This window comes from Anneissia japonica, unplaced genomic scaffold, assembly GCF_011630105.1.
Source record: "Anneissia japonica isolate Jap-2015-1 unplaced genomic scaffold, ASM1163010v1 scaffold241_len727266_cov204, whole genome shotgun sequence".
NCBI lineage: Eukaryota > Metazoa > Echinodermata > Crinoidea > Comatulida > Comatulidae > Anneissia > Anneissia japonica.
This window is the reverse complement of record NW_022691770.1, coordinates 142,002-154,498: the sequence shown is the minus strand read 5'-3', so window position 1 is coordinate 154,498 and position 12,497 is coordinate 142,002. Positions and strand designations below refer to the sequence as shown.

Genomic DNA, 12,497 nt, shown 5'->3' with positions numbered 1-12,497 from the left:
TGTCTAATATTTGCGTTTGAGCTCATGATTCTAGGATTGTTTGTTCCAACTCGCTCGCGTATATTTTTGGAAATTCTAGGGAGAGCTAGAAAAGGATGAAGGAATATTATAGGCTACAAATACATGCAATGTTTATAAAAACAGAAGGTGTTTTAACTATAAATGCAATGAATCATGGTTTTTATTATTAGCTGGATGCTTAACATTGCTAACATTGTTAAATCACCACCTCCATCATCACCATCATCATTAAAATTATTGTAAGTTATCTCCCATAAATCATCATATTTCATTTACATACAATCACGAACCTCTTCATCATGATCCTCATCATAATCATAGGTCATCTCCCATTAATCATCATCATTGAACACTACTATCGTCATCATCAACTTCTTCATAATCAACATCAATTCATCTCCCAATCATCATCATAATTCATCATTAACATACTATCATCATCACCACTATCATCATTATCCTCATCATAATCATTATCATCATCATCCTCATCACCACCATATGAACTGTTCTTCTAATAACATTATCAAAATGATCTTAATGATGAATATTATTCAGTTGTTATATTTAATGGCATCACTGCTGCTAATGTATCTAAAATATTATCATCATCATCCTCATCATCACCATATGAACTGTTCTTCTAATAACATTATCAAAATGATCTTAATGATGAATATTATTCAGTTGTTATATTTAATGGCATCACTGCTGCTAATGTATCTAAATTGTGGTGTATGGTTCACTTTTAAAATCACACTCTGGTGTAAGTTCATGTCAACAATATTTTCTTCTATTTCGTAAACTGTTACTTTTTTCTAATTATCGTTTTTATGTTGTTGTTTCATATGTTAATGTTTTTTACCATTCTCAAGAGCTTCTTTTTGATGTTTACTCTTTTTATTATTTAATCTCCTCCTCAAGTTGTCTTTTCTTATATGTCTATTTTTTCTTCTTATTTTTAATATTTCATCATATACTATGATACTTTCTTCTGTGTTAAGTTACTATATCCTAAAATAGGATAACATTTAATTAATTTCTCAATCATCTTTGTCTTTTCTCTCAATGTTTTTGATGTCTATCTTTTTTTTGTATATTTCAATACTTATTCTATCCCACTTTTATTCTAGCATGCATATATCTAACCAAAATTGTATACATTTTTTTCTCTTTGTGCGGCTGTAAATCGCTGGTGATATGGTGGCGCACGCTTATCATCCCAATCCTAGGAGGTTTGTTTTTTTCATCATCATCTTGTGTTTCGTTTAACCCAAATTACACTGCTTTTGCCAAATGAAAAATATATGCTTATTTTTATGCATCATTTTTGTTTTAACTTAAAGCACCTCCTATCTTTTGTTTCTGCTTTTCCTAGCTAGCATATGGAAGTTTATTTTCTGCTTTTTTTAATATATAGCTATATAAAATTTGTTATCATAGATAATATATTTACTTGATCACTTAAAAATATTAAATCAACTTTCTGATAAATATGTGATATTTGAGTAGTATTAATTCTCAGCAATGTTTTAACTGTATTTGGATATTAACATAGAAAGGTTGCAGATAAACTAGAACATGTTATCTCTTCTGTTAGCTTTATTAGCTTTTATTTTGCCTTGTGCAATTGTATTATGTGCTGGTTTAAAAAAATCACTAATTTTTCAGTAATGTTTTATATAACATCTGTTATATAAAATGATGAGAAAGCTATGTTATTGCTTCAATTTGTTATATATATTTTTAATTATTTATTTGTAGTAATACTAGTTTTGGTGTTCTTTTTATTGTTAGGATTTTTATTATTGGTGTTAGTGTAATGGTTTTTGTTTTTTGTTACTTTTACAGTCATTTTTATTTATATTATTGTTATTATTATTTTCATTACCACCATCATCAAGCATCGTCATCATCATACCATCATCGTCGTAATCGTCATCACCACCGTCAACGTCATCACCATCATCATCCTCATCACCCTCACTTTCATCATTCATTATTATTTTAAATTATTATTGTCTGAATTATTACTAAATCTTCGAAACTAATCCTTTTTTTTTTTTTTGCATAATTTTTGGGAATTTTATTATTAATATTACTACTAACCGTACTAATATTGAATATATTAATATATATTAACAAGTTTTACCGGAAAATTAAAATTAATGTATGTTCTAAAATGTTAGGTGCAATGGGTAGTAAAATAGATATTACACCACTTACCGGAAACCCAAAGGAGAATGCTGGTGACACGGTAGCAACAACTGAAGATGGAGTTGCAGAGCAACCTCCCAAAAGTCGTCGGAAACGCTCATTGAGCATGGACTCCGAGGGCTCTGAAAACAGCACGTTAGTTAGTAACACCAGCTCAGAGACGATGGGTAATGATGACAGTGATTTAAGTTACAACGATGGGGATGGACGGTCACATAACAGGTCCAGAATTAATCATCAGTCTATAAGACCAGTATCCGACAGCGAGATTGAACTTAACCGGGATGTAAGTCTGCCAGCACATGCTTTAGTTTGAGTTTTTGAGTTCTAACGACAAAATGAAATTTACAGAAATTTGAAAAAAAAAAAGTCTTGCATTGGTAGAAAGTGTGAAAATCCTTATCTCTCTGTCCTCTAATTGCTGTGTGAGATTGCCACATTTACATGGTCTAAAAGTATAGGTAGATATTTTGACACTTGGCTCTGAACCAAGCTGACAGTAATTATGGTACCAGTATGGTTTGAGGTGTTTTTATACAGTGAGCTGGCATAGGTTGTTCCATTACTTTCATGTGGTTGTCTAGTTATCTCTCATAAACAAACAACATTTTCCAATAATTTGTTCATTTCTTATTCTCATCTTTTACTTTAGGTGAGTTTAGCAGTCAATAGACCAAACCCAATTAGCACATTAACAGCTAAAAGTTGCTTCAGTGCAGGATTCAGGTATCACAAGAACAAGATGATTTCTACTGACTCTGACAACACTGAAGGAATTCTCAGGCATTACGTCTTTGAAGCACTAATAGGTAAATTAACTGAAAATATTAATACAAAATGTAAAACTTTTCAATAATTTATTCACACAGAACTACTTATAATAAGGAAATTATATATTTACCAGGTAAGGATAGGTCTGCTTTGTGGGATCATTTGGAATTCTGGGAGGATGCGTACCTGGATGCGGTTGCCGCGGAGAGAGATGCAGTTGGCATGGACCAAGGCCCAGCAGAGATGATTCACCGATATGAATCGTTGGGACAAACCGATAAGAAACGACTGGAGGAAGATGAGGATAAGCTGTTATCTGGTATGTGGAAACATATGATTGATGCTTATTCATTCAATTGTTTTTCACCCATTCATTCACTTATTCTTCATTTATTTATTCTTTTACTCAATTATTCACATATTCATTTACTTGTTTAATCAGTCATTCAGTTACTTATTATTTCAGTTATGCAATTACTTGTTCTTTCATTCATTCCCTTATTCTTTTTCTGTATTGCTGTAAGCTCCCACAATCGTCTGTTACAGAACTAAAGTGTGTGAAGGCAGCAGTGTCACTCTTCACACATTCATTTACTTGTTTTTTTCATCCTTGATTTTTTTATCATTCGTTCATGTAGAACATGATAGAAACAATTATTGAATATTGACACAAAATGCATTTCTACTGTGCAGACACCTTGTACAACATGATAGCTTTTATGGTAATGCTGAAGGTACCGAAGCCAGATGTGAAAAAGAAAGTCCGTCGTCTGCTTGGCAAGTCACATATCGGACTCAAGCATAGTGCTGCTGTTAATAATCTTCTGGATCATATCAATAACCTTGTAAGTACCTCTATTTATACTAATGTCTGTTACTATGTACAGTAGAACCCCTATTAATGGAGGCAACTTCTGGAACCAAAAGAAACATCCCGATAACAGTGTTAAGACATGCTTTCTCCCACTTTTTGTGGCTAATGTCCCCTTAGAGGATACCCAAAGGAGAGTTCTACTGTACACCGATTTTGTTTTTGAGTATTCTTATATTTGTTTAATACTTTTAAATTGACAGCATGGTAACGATATTGATCTAAAACCTTCGGGTAGCCGGCAGATGCGGAAACATTCGTTCGTTGTACACGCTGGGAGCGACAACAAAGGAGACGTTCTCTTCATGGAGGTAATGTTCAAATACATTGTCAGACTGAATTCATATCTGGAAACTTCCAAATTTATTACACTCTGACTTAATTTTTAAATTATATTTTTATCTTACAGGTGTGTGATGATTGTGTAATTATCCGAAGCGGCAATGGTGCGATCTGCGACCGCTGTTGGTACGAGCGACTGATCAACATGACATTTTGTCCCAAAACTAAAGTACTCTGTCTTGGTAGGCAAGTTCACGGAGAGACCCGACTTGACAAGTTCTACACCAAGAAGGTATATGTTATATTGGGGGTTTTTTTTAGAATATTTTGTTTCAAATTCATTTTTGTTGATATTACTAGTTATTTTTATTATACTGTTCATGTTTTTTGATGAAATTTTAATAAACTATAAAAATTTATACCTACATTTTGTCTATGACTGGTTTAACTGTCATAAAATGTTTTTTATATGAAATAAATTAATAGAAACTGTCTTATAATTTATATTACTTTTACTACCATCATCTGTACTATTTGTATTATATTGCAATATTGCTATTATCTATATTTATATGTATTTATATTAAAATGTAAATAATAATGTTTGTTATTCTCACTCTTTCCCAAGTGCAAGGAGCTGTACAACTGCATCAAAGAAAGTATGGAGAAGGCAGCCAGTAAGCTAAAGAATGGCATGTCAGGAGGTAGGATGTGAATATTCATAAATTCAACTCATGAATATGTATAACTTATGATGTATAATAAATATTACTGTAATGTAATTTCAGTATTACTGAATCTGTCATCTGATTTTCATCATCAATGTCTTTTTCCTCCTTGTATACATACTACATACATAACTATTTCTCCCTCTAACATTCTGGTATCTTCGAAGTTGGAGCTTCTTCACCGTCTCTACAGTTGTTGAAGAAGGTGTTGGGAGCTTTTCTTAGCCCGGCTATGTCACCATAACTTTATTATTTGTATTGATTATTTACATATAATATGAATATTTCTATAATAAATCTCTTTCATTAGAGCCTGAGCTCGGTGGGGAATTTCCCATTCAAGACTTGAAAACTGGAGAGGGTGGTCTACTTCATGTGACGATGGAAGGCATCGGTCTCAAGTTCTCTCACTCCAAGGTTAGTTATGTGAATTAAACACACTAAAACCATTATACAGAAGTAGAACATTCCTTCTTTCACATGTGTAATGTGATTTGATTTATATTTTTTTTATCCCCTTTTGGCATGAAAATAAGTTGTTTATAGGTGTGAAGATTGCATGCTACTTAATGCCAAAAGCTATTTTACGCTCTAATCCTGATTAGTAGCCATTTTTGCTGTGGTCACACCTAGCTTGGCCATATTCATAGAAGGTAACCCTACCAACTAAGACCAGAAGGTCACTTACTATTCAGAAGCCCTCTGCTGCTCTGTGAACTAAGTCTCGTTACGAGACTAAGGGAGTGGAGTTGCTTTTTATTTGTAAGAAAACTCCTAGTGGCTAAAAGGATTTGAACCAAGGACATTGGAATGCAAGGTAAGCATCAAGCTACAGCACCATTTTTTAGATTATCACTTTCTGTCTCAAATTATAATCCTGACTTTCAATATACATTGTGGTTGTTTTAAAGCCAGATTTAAATCCTACTGGATATCTGTTCACCACTGAATATGCCTACTTTAAAAGTAGGGATTTAAACATTCCTGACCACAAGAGACTGCATTGTTTTTGTTTTCACATAATAAGCTATTTTGTGAGCACCTTGGTTTAAAGTTTCACTATAAATAATATGAAAAAGTGTACATATATGCTGTCTTCTAGTATGGACATACTAAAATTTAACTGTAGGATAATTTATGAAGTTTATTTTTGTATAATTATTTAAACCTGTGCTGTAATTTAGAGGTTTTTTTTCTTATTTTCATTTCATTCAAATTTACTGTAGAAGTTTCGCTAGTTTTCAACACTTTCTGTTTATAAAATTGAATATTTCTGGTTTTAGAAAGCTTTTAAAGTCCAGCACAGATACAATTGGAATAGAAAGTCAAAGATCTCACAAAGAGTGTATCCTCTCAGTTTGAACTTCCTTGTTGAGAGGAGTGAAGTAGTACAGATGATGGTTAATGTATACAGTTGGTATATTATTAACTTGCAGTTAATACAAACAGTGCTACCTGTGTTTTATCTTTTGTTTATCATACACACATTATGCAAAGCAGAAAGCTTAATGATAATACTGTGGAAGATGATCTACATGAACCAACAACAGATGATCAACATATGTGAACAGAAACGCACAACAAACAATCAACATGAAAACACAACACATGTGTGACCACTAAAACAAACAAATCACACTTAGTATTGTAAAGCACATGATTCTGTAATAATATTTTACCTCTAAAAGATTCAATGAATAGTTATGCTAATTAAGCACAAAAATAAATTTACATGCATGTTTTTACAGGTGTAAAATATACAAATGAAGTTGCAGTCAAGATGAGGTTGTAAAAAAGGTCAAGTTGCAATGACTTGGCACAGCATTAACTTTTCACATTTCGTTTTTCTTTTTTTTTCTCACATTGCAATGTGCATGGCAGGATAAAGAGGTATATTCTATATTAAAAACCGTTTTATATTGCAAACTTTAGCCGCCTTAATCTTCCCTCCAATTAGCAATTGATGTGCCTGTTATTTATGTTCAAACCTAGTGTATCAAGCTAAACCTTAGTTGGCAGCTAGCATCTGTTTTGTTCCGTGAATTTTTGAAACATTTCGTTATTTTATATTTTTATTTTTTATTAATTTTGTATTTTAAGTATATGTTTTTCATTATTTCTTTGTTTGGGTTGCTTTGTTGTTGTCTTGTGTGGGGAAATGTTCCTAATCTTTCTGTAATTTACTGGTAGATAAATTAAATCAGTTTTATTAAGCAGTGCCAAAATCTGCTGTTGTGAAACTGATATAGCATTGCATGCTCAAAATTATGTAACAGTACAGCAAACATTTTATGTAAATTTCCTTCATGAATATTTAAAAGGATGGGCATAACATCTTTGTAATGCAATTTATCTGGTAAATTATAATGAATATATTTAAATACGGCCAAGTTTGAAAAAAATAATGTTTTCATCTCTGTCCCATCTTCATTATGAGGGTATCCCACCTAAAAAAATTCCTAAAAAAAATGAAGGTGAAACATGTTCTTTAGTTTTTTTTAGGTGGCCTAATGTTTTAGGAAATGTATAAATTATGTGTGATTTTTTTTAAGACTACAGGTTTCTGAAATTCAAAATTTATAAATAATTAGTGGTAAACTGGTTTTCAAGGTTATTATTACCTGATTATTGAAATTATCTAATTATGAATACAGTATATGTAAATTTAAATTGAATATTTTATAACACTTGAATATTCAAATGATATGTTGAAATATTATGTATTCTTTATATTGAGAATATGATTTCATAAATTGCATGATGGGGAAAATAGTATTAGTGAAAGTGATTGGTGTGGAATTATGATATATTTTGTGATTATTTTTTGGTGGTAAAAACTGACACACAGTAGCAATTAGAGGTGGTGTGTATTACTAACTCTTCTCCAGTGCTATAATAATCATAATAATGCCAATCTGCCAACGATGTACAACCTTTTTGCTCTGGGAGCAGTTTTTAGGGGGGAAATTGATTGTGCTTCAATATGCGCAGTACAAGTCAACCATATATTGTCTTAATATTCTCATACCTTAGCCTAAACTTACAATCCTACAATAGCCAGATTTTCTGTTGAGGAGAGCAACTAAACCTATTATTTTTATATACAAGCCTAAATAAAACACCAAAAATCTAAACAGCTCAAACTAAGCACCTGAACTTAAATACCCTATAATGAAACACTCCAAATCTTAACACCTCAACTCCAAGCTCACCAAACCTATACATCCTATCGAAGTGGTTTATTTAGAAATATCCTAAAAGTGATTTAAGTTTTATTTCTGGTAGAATCAGCTTTATGTTGGGCCATGTTAAATGTTGGTGGTGTATGAACTAGACTATGTGTCAGCATTGAGGTGATACTTATTGATGTAACAAGTAATTGACATATCTGTAACAGTGTTTTTTTTTTTTTTTGTGGTACAATTCATTTATATAAAACTGAATAATAATATAAATATACTGTAATCTCCACACATCTTACGGTATTCTAAGAAATACAGTTAAGTATTACCTGGCTAGATAACAAGAGATAATTGCTTGTCAGAATAATACAAACTATTATATATAAAGTATTTATTCCATATCAAATTATTATTATTTTTCTAATAATTTGGCTTATGCAATTTAATGATTTGACAGATTCATAAGCATTATGGGCATTTCCTTTAATATGGATTCATATACTTCATGTATGCTTTGGATCATTTCTCTATTTGGATGTTGATTGGGTAATCTGAATTGATAATCAGTCAAAATTTATAGGAATGTTTAATTAATTGATTGACTACTTATAAGTATTATTAATTAACTGACTGATCAGTTATTAATGTATTGATTGATTGATTGTAATTTTGCATTTATTTTTGGAGTATTTTTTAATGATTGCATGAGACACCATGTAATTGATTATTGGTTTGATTGATTATTGTTTATTGATTGAATCAATTAAATAAGGTTTTTTTTATTTCAGGCTTTTATTGAGTTGAAGGACATCAAAGAGTACAAGACAAAGAATGATGTGTTTATTCTGCATGAATTTGGTAATTTTCAAACTGGTTTCTTGTAATATACCACCTGTATACCTCCATTGCAACACTCAGTCTGTTCTTAAATCAAATAATATTACTTCAGCCAACTATAGATTTCTCTTGATGTTAAAGATCAGTATATTTTTCTGTTGAGATAATAAATGGCCTGTTTTAAAATTCAGTATTTCACCACAGTTATTCACATCTTATAGGCTACCTCCATCAGTCTGTAGGAATATATTAGTGTTAATGGTCTAATTATTAATATAATAACTCAGGAAAGGAGTTCAGCAGTATAGATTTATGAATATATTGCAAAATTTGATTAATTTTCTTTAAAAACTTTTTTGTTTAAACTTTCTTTTCAGTTACTGTGTTGGTTAATTTTCACACAAATAATCAAACTGTTATTTTACTTCTCGTTCGGAATAATTGTAGATTCTTCAAACAAGAACTTGATAAAACGGCGATTTAGATCTTCAATGGCAAGCGACATCGGTTATGCTATGTTGTGCGTGTTCTCATATGTAGCTGCAGCAAAAAGCGGTGACGGTACAAATCGCAAAGAGCATGAAGCGAAAATGGCCATCACTAGGCTGGAGTACATGAAGTCGCCATAATGGACATGACCATCTATTCGGGGAATGAATCATGACCATGTAATCACAGGAGTGGACTAGGCCATGTATTTGCCTTTGTGTACCATGACTGCTATCACCATAGTAGAAAATTGCCATGTAATCACAATAATGACTTATGTAATTTCCATAATGTGCCATGATCATATTGTTGCCATAGTGGACTAGGGCCATGTAAAATACCATACTGGTTCATGACCATGTCCATAGTGGACCATGGCTGTGTAACTACCGCAGTGGTCCATTGGATTATTATAGTGGACTTCGATCAAACAATTACCATGTAGAATATCATAGTGGACCATGGCCATGTAATTACCATAGGGGGCCATGGCCATACAATTACCATAGTGGACCATGACAAAGGCTAAAGACCACAGAAAAAACATTTCTCCAATACAATAGAATATAGATGCATGTCAAAATGGGTTTTTCGGTTTGCTTCTCCATCATTTGAATCACATGACTAACTACCAATAGTTATGTGCTTATTACACTGCGAAGCTGATATGGAACAAGAAATACAGAGGCTTGTAGCAAGTACTGTTGTATATTCTATCTTCAATCCATATTATTCAAAGTAATTTACCTCAAGTAAAGTAATTATTTCTTTTAAACTATGCTACATATCTTTACTTGCATAATATTTAACAGATAACAAAGCAAATTATAGCAGATGAGAAAATTAGCTGAAATGGTACTGCATTATGGTGTCAAAATTAGGCTGGATTAGTGATTCAAAAACATGCAGTGTAAAACAACAACAACCTCCTCTGTTGGTCTGAGTGACCATATGATGTATCTAAATGAGACTGGTGCATTAGATATTGTTGAAATATTATATTTTGAAATTGATTTTTATTGAGTGATCAAAAAGTATTTGTAATACATGTGAGTGTGTAATGGTATAAAATACATGATAAGTTATATATTGGTAATTGCTGTTGACTTGATGAATAATAACATCATTAATAATGTGCAATCAGGCATAGAAGTAATGCAATGTTTTCTATTGATCAGCAGTTTTGGGTGGGGTGTAAGGTTTGGTGGGGAGTAGGGCTTGGAAACATCTGGGATTTGAGAGAATGGGAGAGGTAATTGGTTAAGTCAAAATATGGGGGAACCATATTGAGTTTGTGGTGTTATTCCCATATTGGTGTAATCTAATATTTAGTATACTATTCTTTTGTCAGATGCAGATTCCAGATTTGAAGGATTGATATATCAGACAAACATTAGCATTCCCAGCCAACAAACAAATAGTTATTCCAGTAATTCCGTATAATGTAAATGGTGCAATGGCAAGTATGTTCTAGTGGTGGTGGAACAATTGTAAAGAATCTCTATCCTAACCTTCACTCCACACTTTCATTGAAAGTCTTTCAAATTTCAACCATTCCAAAATAAATTGTGGCATAATGTAAATGATAATAGTAACGATAATTATAATATGGCAGTGTAGCAGAAGAAAGCACATGGCAAAATGGCCTCATACACTTCACCAAAAATTGCGTTGAAATTAACTATGGAATACAAGACCTTCGGATTTCCCACACCTTGCAGTAATTGGCTCAAAACCTTTTTGCAAGTGAATTAATGCAACATAAACAGAAAGAAGAAGAAATATACTGTACATGAATATATAATCACAGGCTGAACACTGCATGGTTTCCAGCAATTTGTGGCTATTATTGTTGTTAATTTAACTTCAGTTTTCATAATATCCCTGAAACATCTTCCCAACGAAGATTAAACTGTGTTTAGGTTTCTAAAAATACTACCCAAGCCACTGCAATTAATTTAATTCATCTAATGTATTCAAAAGTTTACCTATGTATTCGATTTCCCCAAAATTTATTTTGTGCAATATCTCATAGTAAATACCTTCAGAATTTATTTAATAGTAATTTATGAATGATTCTGAATAATTTCATCATTCTGTTCCACATGATGTATAGAATACATAAATAACTTATTTAGATATTTATGATGTTAGAAATGATGGGTATATTTAAATGCTTCAGTATTTTGAAAGAAGTGATACGAAAAACGAAAGCAAATAATATGACAACTATTGTAAAGATATGGAAACAAGGAATATAATATAATATACTCCTTGGTGAAACTTGTAAGATCTGTAAGAAAAAAAAATGATTTAATTATAATTTATGTAACTGGAGATAATATTGATATTTGTATTAGAAGTACTTTATTTTTTACTTTGTTAACATTCAGTTGATGTAAAAATAGCACTGACTTACATGTAGTATTTTTTTCAGTGGTTAAAAATTAATTTTATTTTTAGTTATGAACTAATTTGTAGACGAGATGCCATATTTATGGAACAATTTTTTTTAAAATTTATTAAGTTGTTTATGTTCTATTATGTTCATCTATGATACTTCATTTGATAGTATATTATATTAGAGTTGCTCTGTTTTAGATAATTATGCTAATATTGATATGTAAATAAATTGAACCTATGCGTAGACAAAAAAGTGTTGAAATTTCTTTTCTTTGTATGTACACAGCAATCATCTGTAGCATGTAGCCCTTCAACGAAAAGTTCCTTAATTTTATATATACTGTATATATATATATACTTTATTAAAATTATCCAGCATACCCTCTTCAATTAGAAGTTTCTTTTTTCAGTTATATGAAAAAATGGTGTCTCTGGCGGGATTCGAACCTGCAACCTTTCGCTGTTAAGGAAAGTATCACACCATAGATAGTCCGAGACTCATAGGTATGCGCAGATCTAACCCCAGGCACCTCCTCATAAAGCTAACTGAAATGCTCACACATAGTGGAGCTATAGTTAAGCTAGAAAAACTGACAGGTTGCAGCTTGGAAATCATATTAAATAATATTTAAATTAGGTTAGCTGCGTAGCACCATGACACAATGTAAACAATATTTATATATATATATTTATATA

General features: G+C 31.6%; 1 protein-coding gene across 12 annotated transcripts in view; it reads left to right on the top strand.

The window, feature by feature from the left end:
• The window catches only part of LOC117100106 (MAP kinase-activating death domain protein-like), a 64,525-nt gene extending 52,471 nt beyond the window's left edge, over positions 1 to 12,054 (top strand). For 6 of the 12 annotated variants that reach the window (XM_033239663.1, XM_033239664.1, XM_033239668.1 and 3 more), the window contains 11 exons: positions 2,209 to 2,524; positions 2,891 to 3,047; positions 3,143 to 3,328; positions 3,703 to 3,854; positions 4,084 to 4,191; positions 4,290 to 4,454; positions 4,791 to 4,866; positions 5,201 to 5,307; positions 6,772 to 6,780; positions 8,861 to 8,930; positions 9,357 to 12,054. In XM_033239663.1, coding sequence (XP_033095554.1) covers positions 2,209 to 2,524; positions 2,891 to 3,047; positions 3,143 to 3,328; positions 3,703 to 3,854; positions 4,084 to 4,191; positions 4,290 to 4,454; positions 4,791 to 4,866; positions 5,201 to 5,307; positions 6,772 to 6,780; positions 8,861 to 8,930; positions 9,357 to 9,538 — 1,528 coding nt within the window. In that variant the 3' untranslated portion in view covers positions 9,539 to 12,054. The remainder of the gene's footprint in view (positions 1 to 2,208; positions 2,525 to 2,890; positions 3,048 to 3,142; positions 3,329 to 3,702; positions 3,855 to 4,083; positions 4,192 to 4,289; positions 4,455 to 4,790; positions 4,867 to 5,200; positions 5,308 to 6,771; positions 6,781 to 8,860; positions 8,931 to 9,356) is intronic. The other 6 variants (XM_033239669.1, XM_033239666.1, XM_033239665.1 and 3 more) reach the window with 3 other exon arrangements.
• The last annotated feature ends 443 nt before the right edge of the window (positions 12,055 to 12,497 follow it).